Consider the following 15,291-nt stretch of genomic DNA (forward strand, 5'->3'; position numbering starts at 1 on the left):
CAGAAGGTCACACAGTCCACTCAGATGATTCGCTAACGTGCTGGGATTTCTCTGGGCCAGGCCCGTGACTGCACGCTGTACACGGATTTTCTCAGCCCTCAAAACAACCCTACGAATTAGGTACTTTTAGTGATTGTTTACTCTTTGAAGGGCGGGGTATGCTCTGAGACCACTGTGGAACTGCAGGAGGTGGGCTTCACCGCCGCCCGGGGACCCTGCAGCATGGATGGGGGGTCTGGGGGAAATTTGGGGGAACGAAAGTGGTGGGGTGTCTCGGTGTTTCGCTTCTCTGAAGCAGTGAGGAGCCACTCTAGCTGTGGTCCCCGCTTACTACGGTCTGTTTCTGAGCTCCTCCAGGCATTGCGCCACTTTGCGCCCATGGATCTGTGTGTCCCGATTGCCGAGCACGGTTCTGTCTCCCGTTCGTACACCGGAGCAGCGGGAACTAGCGCGGAGGAGGGCGCAGAGCCCAGGAATCTGAGCCCAGAGCCCAGCCCTCCCACAGCCGCTTCAACACCCACGCGCAGCGTCCCCGCAGCTCAGCTGACCTGGGGGCGGGGCCAGGAGCCAGGGCAGGGGCCGGGACACTGAATGCTGGCGCCCAAGCTAACCGTGGCTTCCGCGGCCCCCTGCTGCGTGGGCACCGAACCCTCCGCGTCCCGGCATGAGCCTCCGCCTGCTGCTGCTGCTCGCGCTGTGCGGTGCTGGTGTCACGGTCGCGGCGCGCAGCCTCAGCCTGCGGGGAAGCTGGAGGATCCGCAGCGGGAACGGCTCGCTGGAGCTACCCGGGGAGGTCCCCGGCTGCGTGCACAGCGCCTTGTTCCAGCGGAACCTCATCCAGGTACCGTGTGCGACAGTCCCCGCGAGCCTGCGCCAGCGTTCCCCTTGTGGTTAAGGGGTCCAGGAACGGCCTGGTAGCCCCCCAGCCCCGGGCTGTTCTCCGTTTGGCACTGACTTCTTCTGTGCAGCTTGTGGTGTGTGGGGCAACTGCCGAAGCAGTTTATCTACTGTTGGCTAAGAGCACCCGGGGTCCCGGCTGAATGGGGACTGACCCAGCCGCGCTGGGACCTCAGTAACTGGAAAGCGGAAGTTTTGATAGGGCAAACTGTCTTGCTACGGGCGGTTTACTTACGGCCGTAGTTCTCCACTGAAGTGTGGATAGAAGAGACAGGTCACTGACAAAGCCAGAGGCGGGGATTACTGTTTGAACTACATGGACACTGCAGGGAACGCTAGTCGTTTGCTAAGTAAACGTTAACTATATTTAGTACTGTCCCAGGTTTTCATTTTTGCTGCTAGGCCTCAGAGAATCAAATTTGGGAATTTGCAGCACCTGTGCTGAGGAGACAGGCCTATAAGTGTAAGGTTAGGATTGTTAGTGGGTGTAAAGGCTAAATAACTTTTAGGGCTGATTGGAATGTGAAGACAGGTGCTCTTTCTTCCCAAGGCAGGTTGGGGGTGTGGTGTGGTGTGTGTGTGTGTGTGTGTGTGTGTGTGTGTGTGTGTGTGTGTGTCCCCCAATAGATGCTTTAATTTATAGACTCTTTGGGGAGTACGTTTTCCTGTTTGGCTGCCTGTTTGCAGAGGTTTGCAAACTGACTTCCACCTTCCACTGTTTTTGTGGTTCCACCTCCATTTCCCCATTCTTTGACTGTCTTTGCCTGGGGCAAAATGTACTTGATAAGTGGTTCTGCATGCATTGTCCTAATCCTCATAAGAACTCTATGGAGTACATCTTCTTCTCTGCATTTTATGGATGATATGGAGTTATAGAGCACAGACAAGTTAGAGAGCTTACCCAAAATCACACAGCAACTAAGTGGCATAAACGGAATTGTAACCCATGCTGGCCTGACTCCACAGCCTGGGTTCTGTACTATGCTGCACTTACCCCGTTGTTGTGAAAAACCATGTGTTTTTGAATCACTGGTTGACTGTCAAGAGTATCATTCAAGGTTTACTTAAATGACAGGACGGTCAAGTAGGGTTATGCAAAATTTCTGATCTGGTATACATTAACTTTATTTTTTTTTTCAAGAATGTATGTCAGAAAGGAAGTATAATTGACACTGACTACAGTCGTTTATTTTTTAATTAAATAATTCTCAAACTTAAGTACTTTAAATTTTTTAGTTAACAAACAACATGTGAAATAGACCACAGCTGACCTTGGCTCTTTGAGGTTTCACTTACACATGCCTTGAGAATGCCTGTGTTCGTTTTGCAGGGTCGCTCCTTGCCTCATTTCACTGATAGAATCAAGCCAATGGGAAATCATTAGTGGCTTTAGCAAATCGATTGTTGTTCTATGTTACAGGTCCCCATATCAGGAAAAAATGTTTGGTTACTAGTTAATGAGAATGAGGTTGCTCATAATATGAAATAACTGACTTTTCCTCATGGGAATAATTTACAGTATCTGTTAAATCTGTTCATAAATTCTTAGAAAAACTTGAAGTTTCAATTAGGTGGATGTGGGACTTAAATGGTAATAAAAGGCTTTTTGGGGATTGGGGAACTCTAGGCCTATTGACAGTAATCATCATCAATATCATTATTGAATAATGTGATGCCATTATAACACCTGCTTTATTACAACATTCCTTTTTGGCATTAGCTTCAGGAAATACTCTACAGTTTAGAGCAGACACTGGCCCAAATACTGTGTTTACATGAGAACTTGAAGCATATCTTGTTAAAGTCATTCATTTATTTATTAATTCACTTAATTATCTCATAAGTATTTATTCAGTACCTCCAATGTGGCAGGCACTTTTCTAAGTGCTTGACATCGAGTGGTGAAGAAAACAAAGTCTTTGTTCAATAGACACTCTAGTGGAGGAGATAGACAAACAAATTAATAGCTAATATAATGACAGGTGGTCAATGAGGAAAAATAAATCACGTTAAAGGAAGAGAGTGAAGGCTGGTTGGGAAGGATTACTAATTTTAAAAAGTAGTTAAAGGTAGCCATTTTGATAAAGCGACTCGTAAGCAGAGATATTTTTGATGAGGTCAATTTTAAGGTGAAGTGCATTCCCAGCAAAGAGGGAAAAAAGAAGGGAGAGGCCTTGAGGTGGAAACATGCTTTGATAAGCTCCAAGAAGAGTAAGCAGGCCTGTGGCTAGAGCCCTGTGAGGCAGCGGGGAAGAGGATGAATTTAAAGGAGGCATGGAGGGCAGATCATGCAGGGTTTGTAAGCTGTGGGAAACACTTTGGATTTTATTCTACAGGTGATGGGAAGCTGTTGGGGGCTTTGAGCTTGGAGTTACATGATTAGATTTGCCTTTTGGAAGGTCACCCTGCCTGTTGTGTGAAGACTACAATGCATCAGAATGGAAGCACGGAGACCAAAGAGGGGACTATTGCCAATTGTATGGGCAAGAGATGATTTCTGGGTTGGACTAAGGTGGTAGCAGTGAAACGGTGAGAGTGGTTGTGAGAACACATTTTAATGTAGAACCCACTTTTTTTCCAGTTGGATTGGTTGATACATTGGATGTGAGGCGTGAAAGAAAGAGGAGTCAAAGAAAACTAAAGGATTTTTTGGTCTGAGCAGTTGGTTAAATGGAATCCATTATTAATGAGAGGCTCTGTGGCCAGCCATGGGTGTTTCATAGGTGACTATGGGTTTGCTATTCACAATCTAAACCTTAGGTGTTCTGGAGAACCTTTTGGGCTCTCTCCTAAAGGTTATCATTCATTCAGCCTACATTTATGCCATACACTAAAATAGGCATTAGAAATGAAAAGGAAATGAGTAAGACTCAGTCCCTATTTTGTGGGTGGTTACATTGTAGTGAGGCAGAAAACCAAATTAATAACCTTATGATAAGTGCTTAGAAAAGGGGACTCTCATTAGGAATGTTCTCAGCTTTCCTGTGCTGAGTGTAAGTTCCTCAGTGGTGTAAGTCTGAAAAACCTTTTTAAATAAAAGATATTCTCAGTGTGCCAAAACTAGAAAATATAGATAAGAAGAAAACTTGGAAATCTGGCTTCCAGAGATAACTATTACTATGAAAAATAAAAAAAATATGGGCCAGTCGAGTGGCTCAGTTGGTTAAGAGTTAGCTTAAGGGCATGAGCTCTGAGCAACAGGGTCACCGGTTCAATTCCCACATGGGCCAGTGACGTTATGCCCGAGGTGAGCTGCTAACAGGTGGCAGGATGGCTCAGCTGGTGAGACTATGTGCTCCTAACAAGACTGCCTGTTCGATGGTGGGCTATGCCCACCTGCAACTAAGACTGAACTTGGCATGTTGAGCTGAGCTGCTGCCTGGATGGCTCAGTGGATAGAGCGTGCGCTCTTAACAACAACGATGCTGGTTCGACTCCCACATGGGATGGTGGCTACGCACACCCGCAACTAAGCTTGAACATAGCACCTTGAGCTTAGAGTCCATGAGCTGCCGATGGGAAGCCAGATGGCAACTGGCACCCTCCACAACGAAGATTGAAGAACAATTTGGCTGGTCCCTTCCCTAATTCCCCAACACTGTTCCCCTCCCCCAATTCCCCAATAAAATCTTAAACAAACAAACAAACAAAAAATATCTATCTATCTATCTATCTATCTATCTATCTATCTATCTATCTATATATATACATACCACCAAAAGCATCCCATTTGCTAAAAGTTCTTCCTCAGTGCAAGCATTTCCTGTGGGTCAATCCACACATCTCTTCTCTATTCTCTGTCTCATGGAAGTCTCTTAGTTTTAGCCATCATCTCTGTGCCAGCGTTACTCACATGTCTTTATTTCTAACTACCACCCTCTCCTGATTTGTGGCTGGAAATTTTGCTCCACTCTTCTACCTGATATTGAAAGAATATAGCCAAATATCTCTTCTCTCAATCCTCCCAATCCTTAGTTTCTCTTATTGTTCCTATTTCTAATAGAAGCACCACCATTTCTCTGTGAACAAGACACAGAATTTAATGCCATTTTTGTTTTTGTTTTTTCTTTTCATGTATATTATCAGTTGCTGGATCTTGCAAGTCTAACCTACAACATCTTATAACCGTTCCCTCCTAGTCATTTATACTGCTATTGGCCTAGCTTTTTTGTCCTTTTAAAAATGAGATCAGTTCATTTTAATGACTTTTTTTATTTTATTTTATTTTTAATTTTTTTTTTAGCTGAGCCATCCTGCTACCTGTTGGCAGCTCAGCGGCTGCTCAGCTCGGGCTGGACTCGAACCGCTGTTGCTCAGAGCTCAAACTCCTGAGCGAGCTCTTAACCAACTGAGCCACTCGGCCGGCCCTCGATTTTAATGACTTTTAGAAATAGGTGAAGGATATAAATGATAAAAAATTTTAAAGATAGGCTGTATAATGAAAAGCAAGTATCCTTTCATCTCTGTCTCCTAGTTTTCCAGTTCCCTTCCACAGAAACAACCACTGTTAAACAGTTTCTTGTGTATACTTTTATCTTGTGATATATATCTATGAACATATAGAGACATATATATATATATATATTATATATATAGATTTATATATCTTTCTCCCCACAATGATAGCATTCTATGTATAGTTTTGGTACTGACTTTTTACTTTAACTTAATGTATCTTAGACATCATTTCAGATCAGTACATATAATAGTGATAGCTATCATTTACCAAATGCCCATTATGTGCCATGAATGTTTCTAAGTAACTTCCATACGTCAGCTCTTGCAATTTTCACTCTGATCCTGGGAGGTACTATTATTACCCCCATTCTAGAACTGAGAAAACAGAAGTACAAGGGTGTTACATGAGCTTCACAAGGTCCACAGGTGTTAGGGCTGAGCTAGGACTTGAACCCATGCAAAAACATTGCTCCCCGCTGTGCTTTCACCTGTCAGCTCGACCCACCTCCTGGCTCCATCTCAGAGGCAGCAGCTACAGCTGTGGATCTGTTCACCTGCCTAACCTCTCTGAGCAAGTGTGGTGGACCTTTTCTTCTGACCCTCCATATCATTCACGAATCTCTCTTCAGCATTTCCCCTAATCTTTCATGAGTTCTAGCCTGGCACCTAGGAGTGGGCTAAGAAAATAGTCTTGTTTCACCTTTGAAATTCCCCTTTTAAATCCTCTTTGGTCAGAAAATAAGGAGTTTCCTTAAATTGCAACCCCTTTTCACCAGAGCTGTGTTAGACGGGAAGCAGTATGTACTAGTTTAAGGATATTAGAAAAAAAAATATTAAGGCTGACCAGAATGTATTGACTTAGCCATGAGCTTGGGATTTCTTGTACCTGTGCACCCTGTGAAGTAAGAATTGTAGGTGAAGCTCCTGTTTGACAGTAGAGACACTGAGGGTTGGAGAGTACAGTTTCAGAATGGAACACGTAAATACCCCTATGGAGTTGAAAGCAGCTTAACTTTCCATGAACAGTTTGTTTTCTTTTTCTTATACAGTACTCGATGCATGGAAAGTTATATGCACATATGTGGCTAAGAATTCTAAAGTCTAATTTAAATGAATACCCATGCACCTGCTGTCCAGTTTAGGAGCCTGTGCATTCCCAATACCATTGCAGTTACCTCGCCCCCCGAGTCCTATCGCCTGCTTCCTCCTAAGGTGACCACTGTCCTGAATTGTCATTCTCTTGCTTTTTTTTTTTTTAAAGATTTTTTGGGGGAGTTGGGGGGATGGGAACAGACAAGTTGCTGTCGTTTTATTCTTCAGTCTAGTTGTGGAGGACGTTGCTTCACTGGCCCAAGTTGGCACCATCATTGCGCTCTTCCCAGGCGAGGCAGATCAGTCGCCGGCTTCTGGACGGCCGCTCACTGCGGCTGCTGGCCGCTCACGCTGGCTGCTGGCTACACACGGTAGCCCATGGCAACCCACTGCCACAGGGGCTGCAGCCTATGCCATAGCCCGGGACTCACGGCAGCCCAGCTCCAGGTTGAGCTGTTGTTCAGCATCTCAGCTGTAGAGGGCAGTGTCACTGGCCCTCATATGTGGGATCCGAACCGGGGCCCTCTGGCGTCCCAAGCCAGTTCTTAACCATCGCACCACTCGGCCGGCCCTCATTCTCTTGCTTTTGTAAATTAAGGTTTTACCAAGTATCTGCGAATGTTGACTAACATATTGTTTAGTTTTGCTTGTTTTTGAATAAATGTTTTCTTAAACTTTTTTTTTTTTTTTGCTTATATGTCCAAGAACACAATACCTATAAGTGAAACAGCTACAAAGACTTCCTTTTCTTCGTTTAGCTCCATTTGAAGTAATTATGTCTGCTATAGAATCAGGCATCAGACTAAAGCAGAATTGGGGCGTGGAAGAGATAGACCTGGTTAAGGAGTCTTTGTGTCTAATAAGCAGATATAATAAAGTTCAGAAGCTTATAGAGAAAATGAAACTGATACTGTCATTTGCATGATCTGATGACACATAGCTTGTTGATGTACAGTAAATATGGTGAATATCAATTATATAAAATATTGGGTCATCAGAAAAGTCATGACGCATTTTTGCATAGAAAACATAGAAAAAACATGTCATGACTTTTCCGACGACCCAATAACTAGCCCAGGCCCCACATAGCATGGTTATCTCCTGGTACCTACTGGGAAGGAAGCACTGTCATTGATATTATTGACAGCACTTGTTATGTTGATGGCAGTGTTAGGTAATGGTGAAACATATGGACTCCGGAGCCAGATTTCCTGGGTCTGAATCAGTACCACCACTTAATAGCCATTCGACTTTGAGCCTTGGACTCTCCGTTAGTAAAAGGAATGATGATAATACCAACCCCAGAGGGTCCGAGGCAGTAACTCTCAGCCATTGTCATTGTTGTTGCAGTGATCATCTGGTGTAAAAGTGTAAGTACATGTGACATGAGGTACACATTCTTTCAGCTATACTATAGTATATAGAATTCAGACCTTGGTGTTAGACTGAGTTGGTTTCGTTCCTGGATGCACTTCTGCTTACTCGTGGGACCTCAGGAAAGTCACTCCACCCTTTGGAGTTTTAATTTCTTCCTCTATGAAATGGTATTTACAACTCATGTTTGTTATGAAAATAAGAGTGTGGGAGTGCCTATCTTGGAGGCTGACACAGAGTCAGTGGTCAACAAATGATACTGCTATTGTTTTTAGGGTTCATGGCTTTGCTTAACAAGTCAGCAACTTATGTGGGTCCTTCGTCATCAGATGTAATGCTGAACTGCTGTTTGCTTTAAATAGGACTCAGAATTTTAATATGAGCAAAGGGGGTCAGACCAATCTGGAACCAAATTACATTGGTGGCTTAGCATTTGGAATAGTTATAAATGTAATCTAAGCCTCTGCAACTTTTATTTGAGAGAGGAAGGTATTTTCCCTTAGTAAGATAGTTTGTTTAAAGACCTTAGTTTGTGGAGCAATTTTAGGTTCACAGCAAAATTGAATGAAAAATACACACAGTTCCCATGTACCCCCACACGTGCACAGCCTCCACTGTCAGCCTCCCCCATCAAAAAGGCACATTTGCTACTATCGATGAACCTCAAGGAAACATCCTAACCACCCAGAGTTCATAGTTTACATTAGCGTGCCCTCTTGGTGGTGTACATTCGATGGGTTTTGACAAAGGTATAATTTGTCTAGTATCATTCAGAGTAGTTTCACTGCCCTAAAAATCCTCTGTTCTCTGCCCATTCACCCCTCTCTCCCCATTAATCCCTGGCAACCATTGATCCTTTTATTGTCTCCATAGTTTTGCCTTTTCCAGAACATGATGTAGTTGGAATCAAACAGTATGTAGCCTTTTCAGGTTGGTTTCTTTCAAGTAAGAAAACTTTCAAGTAAGAACTTTCTAAGTTCTGTTTGTCTAGAAAAAAAATGTATCTGAGAAGATGGCCCTCTCGAGCTCAACATGCAGCCTCCTTCAGGTGTCTGGGAGACTGGAAGGGGACACATGCCCCACAAGCCAGATCTCCAGCAGCCCCAGGGCTCAGCAGGTGGACACGTGGCAACTGTGTTAGCCTTTACACCTTCCTTCTCAGGGTATTTTGAAGTGTATTCCACGGAGCCCACAGTGCAGAGTTATAAATAGGGTTGGGTGCAGATACATGGGTAGGCCAATAATTAGGTGCCTCTTCAAACCTGCGTCCTTAGATATTTGTTCCATGTTCATTCATTGGAGAGGCTGAATCCTGTGTTGGGGGCGGGGGTGGGTGGGGTAAGAGCAGAAAAAGAAGCAAGTTGGCTGGGCCTCTCACAACCCATTTAGCAGAACAAAGCCTCACCATTAACCAGACCTTAACAGTCAATTTGGTGATTATCGGTTACTATTAAATCTCATCAACCACTCCCTCCTCTAGTAGCTTATCAAAATATATCTTCCAGTCAGGAGCAGTTTCTGGCAGATACCTTTCTCTTTATCTTAATACACACCCAGTAATGCAGTGTCTCTTACAGATTTGTGGGCTGGGCAAGTGCCCAGCTGGCTGTCGCCAACCTAAGGTAGTTGTGGGATGTAGACAAAGTCAGCTTTTCCTTTTCCATCTGGAATTGAAGTCCCTGAGGAAATGCCCCTTGGCCCTGTCCCAGTCATGGGGAGAAGCCCTCCATGTTCCCTCTGTGTAGCTGTGATGGTGTTCACAGAAGATGAACTCAAAAGCTCCACTCATCACTTTCTGTTCTGCCCTCATCTGGAAGTGAAAAGTGGAAACTGAATAAAGGGTGGAAGTAAAGGGAAGAAAGACCTAAGGGTGATGAAAGGAAGGACTTGGGGCTGGACACTCAGATGGAACAGCATCTGTGAACACCCAGTAGGCTAGTCATCTAGGGTGGAGGTTGGCAACCATTTTCAGTAAAGGGCTAGAGACTATTTTAGGCTGCTTCTTGGGTCATGTGGTCTCTGTCACGGTCTACTCAACTCTGCTGTTGTAGCATGAAAGCTGCCATATGTAATTTGTAAAGGAGTGGGCATGGCTGTGCTCCAGTAAAACTTGCTTTATTGACTCACGTCCCTGTTCTTAGCTTGCTGGCCACACAAACACAGGCAGTGAGCTGAATTTGGCCTGTGGGTTGTGGTTTGCTGACTTGGTCTAGGATTATAGAGGAAACTTGAAGTTTGTACATTTGATGGTATCTGTGTATTCTCTGGAGAGATTCTTTTTGTGCTCACTTAGTAAAGCTGAGTGTAAAATAACTTGAAATGGTTAAGTGAATCCAAGGAGTGGGCGTTTGCTGACCTTTGGACAGTAAAGGAGAAGCGTTTTGCCCAGGAGGCCAGAGGAGATAGTAGCAGCAACAAGTGAGAACGACGGGGCAATGAGAGAGTGATGGCTGCACACCAGTTCTGTCTTTCGTGCGCTGCTCAACCTCGGATGTTCTGGGTTTGGTTTTAACAAGGGAAGCCCATCTTAATCTTCACAGTGTTCTTTGATCATGAAACTATCTTATTTATATCTCAGAGCTCTTTCCTTTCAGGTATTTTGTTGGACTTTTAAAAAAAACATATTTTAGTATTTTTAGCATGCAAATGCCATGTAACTTTGTTTGAAAGATAATGGCCTCTTAAATGGATGGAGGTTTATTTCAGCCTTGAGGTGGGATGTGCTGGCATATGGCATGCTTGTGCTCCTGGGCCAAGAGTTCATTCATTTTTAGGTGGTAAATAGCTGTTGCTAATAATTTATTGCATGTTTATTTAATTTTGCCTATGTAATCAACTGCCATACTTTTTATCAACAGGATCCTTACTACAGATTTAATGACCTTAACTACAGATGGATCTCCTTGGATAACTGGACCTATAGCAAGGAATTTAAATTTCCATTTGACATTAGGTATGTGTGTATAGATCTATATGTATTTCTATTTATCTATGTCTATATCTGTATCTATACCTATATCTATATTTATTACTATAACTACCTATTTATTATTATTTGAACTTTTCTTCTTTTTCTGTCTCTGCCATAATCTTGTTTGTTTGAGCTGCATATCAGAGAGTTGTCTGACAAAAGCCTTGTACTATAAAGGCAAATATATGATTTACGTTTTGATCTGTATATGAGGATGGTGACACTGATCATCAGTCATGAAATTACATCGGAGTCATTTTCCTGGTGGTTAGAATGGAGTCACCTAGACCTGATCAGTTCTCTTATGCGTATTTCCATGTCCCTGCTCCCAGTAATCAGTAGAATGTATATATATTTATAACACTGTCAAGTAGGAGCCGAGGTACATCGTTTGTTCAATGTGGGGTTAACCAGCCGTTTAGCCTATGACATTGGCCTTACATTATGTTGTGTGGCCATGAGGAAAAGCATGGTGTAGTTTTCAGTGATCTTCTATGTAGCAGAATGTAACCCAATTATATCTACCACCATTAGCACTGAATTAAAAAAAACAATTCTTCTGTCCCTTTTATAGGACTTTTTGGACTAATTATTTACTAACCTCTCAAAAGAGAAATAAAGTCAGAATATGGTGCTTAATATCACAGAGTTACTCTGCTCCAGGCTCTTATTTCCAGATAATACTTAAAATACCTCTATTAGGAGTCTTTCACTTTGAACTTAACATACCCAAAATTCAACCAACTGGCTTTCCCATTTAAAGCTTACTTTATATTCTAACAGCCTCATTTTTTTCTCTTAATTTAACTCCATCTTCCCAATCTTCTATGCCTAGGGCATTTTTGAGTCCTCATATCTTTCTTTATCTCCCTGTATTCAGCCTGTTCCTGACTCTTGTTAATTTTTGCCTGTCATTGCTCATGACTCGGCCGTCTTCCTCATTTCCAAGTTCCCACCTTCGCCTACACCTTTATTAGGGAGTGCCTGGAAGTAGGCCCAAGGTGCCTAACTAAATTTCTTGCTTTGTCTTTTTATTCTCCAGTCTTTCGTAGGTAGAAACATGAGACTCATCTTCCCAAAATGTTGATTTTACCATGATATTCTTGCTCAGTAGCAAGTGTCTTCCCTCTGATTAACAAGTCAAGTTTAATCTCTGCTTGTCTGTGAAAATACTGCTTAATGTTGCTCATCCCTGTACCCTTCCTGCATCCCCTCCTGCCCTGCTGACTTGCCTGGCTTTCTCCTCTTAGCCCCCAGCACCACTTCTGCTCCAGAATCAAGCCTGTCACCTTCATGTTATTGATGCTATTAGCACATCCATGTTTTGGTTTTGCTCTTCCCCTTGGGGTTCTATCCTCTACCTAGGCATTTCTATTCTTTAGAAAAAAAATAACTTTATTGAGGCATAATTCATATATCATGCAATTCACCCGCATAAAGTGTACAAGTCAATGGTTTTTAGTATATTCACAGAGCTGTACAACCATCACTGTCATCAATTTTAGAACACCCCTCCAAAGAAAATCACCCCCCAAAGAAAAGCATACCCATTACCAGCCATCCCCCGTCTCCCTCTCCACGTCTCCCTCGCCCATCCCTACCGGAGCCCTAGGCAATGACTAACCTATTTTCTCTCTATGGATTTGTCTCTTCTGGAAATCTCATATCAGTGGAATCATGCAATATGTGGCCTTTTGTTACTGGCTTCTTTCACTTAGCATAAGAATGTTTTCAAAGTTGGTCTATGTTGTCACAGTCTCAAGCACAGTAAGTCTTCACTTAACATTGTTGATAGATTCTTGGAAGTGAAACAAAGTGTAAGGAACCCAGTTTTACCGTAGGCAAATTGATATAAACAAGTGTTAAGCTCCTAAGGCATAATTCTGGTCATAAAAACATCACCAAACTTTTGAATAAAGACCCAAAACACTCTTAATATTAAACATTGGAATAAATGTAAGCTATACATATGTTTAAGACAGATGAATAAAAACAAGGAAGATCATTATTTTCCAACCCTATATTACAGTTCAGAGTCACAGGTGGCCACAGACTTTCCAGACAGCTCAGGGCACAAGGCGGGAACCCACCCTGGACAGGACGCCCCTCCATCGCAGGACCACTCACGCACACCCACGCTCATTCAGACTTGGACAATGTAGACATGCCATTCACCTCACATGCACATCTTTGGGATGTGGGAAGAAACCAGCGTCCTCGAAGAAAACCCATGCAGACATGGGAAGGACATGCGAACTCCACACAGACAGTGGCCCCGGCTAGGAATTGATTTTCTTTTTCTCCTCAACATTGTAATGAAATGATGTTGATTGAAGCAGTGTTATTTGAGGACCTGCTGTACTTCATTTCTTTTAATTGCCAAATAATATTTTGTTTGGATATACCACATTATTTATTCTGTTCTTCTTTAAGTTCTTGTTTCCTTTTTGAAGGCTTTCCTTATGACATGAACTCTGATAGCGCTTGTAGTCTGTCCAACAAAGCTATACCACAAAGTAGAAGATTGAAAGTTTTCTCTTTGTTTCCTGTGTTTTACGCTTGAATGCTAACCAGATTGCAGACTCCATAAATTTAGAGACTGTTTTGGTTTTCTGTTAGGCTTAGCAGAGTGCTGGGCACATAATATCACTCATAGATTCTTGTTAGTTAGTTATTATGCTCTCTTTGATAATGTCAGTAAATTTAAAAGTTTTCAAAAATATTTTGTGTCTATTATTTAACTTGGTTCTCATAAGAACTTTGTGAAGTCCTGTAAAAAAAAGTCAATGAATTTGAATATTAGAAGTTCTGCTCCTGATTTTATGATGATTGAAATATTATGAAGAAAGACAATCAGGATCACTCAATATAAAAATATATTAAACTAATACTTCTGAAAATTTCATTGGAAACTGCTTCTTAAGGATGTGTGTTTTTTGTGAAATATTTTTTTCTTTAGTTATTAACATAAAAAAGTTATCTAAGTTAATGTTTTATACATCTTGTTTTTAAAATATTTTCTTTTTTTAGCAAATGGCAAAAAGTAAATTTGATTTTTGAGGGCGTTGATACAGTTGCTGAAGTTCTGCTCAATAATGTTTCCATTGGGAAAACAAACAACATGTTCCAAAGATATGTAAGTACATAATGACATCAGGTTAAAAAAAATCCCACTTATATGTGTTTGTGTTGATATTTTGAGTAGAGAAAGTTTAGTGCATATTTGCCCATGCAAGCAGGTACAAGTCCTTTGAAACATTAGGTAAATTGTTTTACTTCTTAGTTGTCACATTTGTAGAATGGTGAAAACACTATAAACCCTATGGAGTTATTATGAGCATTTAATAAGCGAAATATAGAAAATAATTGGCACAGTTCTTGACACATGGGAAGTGTTCAAACAATGCTGTTGCCTTCTCTGTTATTTGGGAGTATCATGGGAAATGATAATTGGCACACCATTTTAAAAGAAAATGTTCCTCCCTTTCTGGAATAATTACATTAAGAGATCATATCCTGATCTCCCTTCTCTTTCAAGGGTAGGCTTTTCAAAACAAAAATAACTTATGACTTAGAAATACATGCTATTCATACCAAAGAGTCAGGTTGTCATGAAGCGTCTAGGAAATCCTTGGCAGTTCAAGGCCATATGTAAATAGCCAGAGCAGACATTCCAGGGCTAAATATATTTTCTGCTTGCTCTATTTGCCTGAGATCATCATCTGTCAGTAAAAACAGAAGGAGAAACCTGGTTATTTACATTTGGGTAGGAGAACGTACTCAGTTATAACTAAAAGTCGGCAGCTTAGTTATAGTGGTTTGGAAAAGTGCTTTCTCCTGCAAAAAGGCTAACCCTGAAGATTTTGATTATTTTACGCATCTCCTCTTCCATCTTTTATCTGCCTATATCTAAAATTTTACACACGAGGCTACTTCTACATCTGTTCTTTCCCTTTATTCAGAGCTTTGATATTACCGGTGTGGTCAAAGCTGTAAACTCCATTGAGCTGCGTTTCCAGTCACCAGTGTTGTATGCGGCCCAGCAGAGCAGAGCTCACACTCTCTACCGGGTACCCCCAAACTGCCCTCCAAGTGTGCAGAAGGGCGAATGCCACGTCAACTTTATCCGCAAGGTAATGGTCTCGCTAATGGATGGGGCTTTAACCTTGCAGATGGGATGTGCTGACATGTGAAATGCTTTTTTGAAGACTCCAAAGATATTTCAGAAGTTGGGCATTTCTTTCCTGCCCCCTTAGTGGGATTTGAAAAAATTTAAGATAAGAACCAAAATGAATTTTTGTAGAGAACTTTTATCTTTCTAGGTCTTTTTCTTGAAGCATGCTTTATATATATATAAAACTCCCCTCCCCCATCTACTGCCCTCCCACTCCTGATATCATGCTTATCTATTACAATTCCATTGACTCCATTCCCACTCTCTGCTCCATGTCCCATGACTATATGTATATATAATTATAGTTGACATACAATATTATTCA

General features: G+C 42.0%; 1 protein-coding gene across 2 annotated transcripts in view; it reads left to right on the forward strand.

The window, feature by feature from the left end:
* Window positions 1-559: 559 nt before the first annotated feature.
* Window positions 560-15,291, forward strand: part of MANBA (mannosidase beta) — a 105,233-nt gene continuing 90,501 nt past the window's right edge. For both annotated transcript variants that reach the window (XM_019625888.1, XM_019625890.1), the window contains exons 1-4: window positions 560-841; window positions 10,680-10,774; window positions 13,823-13,928; window positions 14,755-14,925. In XM_019625888.1, coding sequence (XP_019481433.1) covers window positions 665-841; window positions 10,680-10,774; window positions 13,823-13,928; window positions 14,755-14,925 — 549 coding nt within the window. In that variant the 5' untranslated portion in view covers window positions 560-664. The remainder of the gene's footprint in view (window positions 842-10,679; window positions 10,775-13,822; window positions 13,929-14,754; window positions 14,926-15,291) is intronic.

The sequence above is a fragment of the Hipposideros armiger genome, unplaced genomic scaffold (genome assembly GCF_001890085.2).
Source record: "Hipposideros armiger isolate ML-2016 unplaced genomic scaffold, ASM189008v1 scaffold_641, whole genome shotgun sequence".
NCBI classification, from domain to species: Eukaryota; Metazoa; Chordata; class Mammalia; order Chiroptera; family Hipposideridae; genus Hipposideros; species Hipposideros armiger.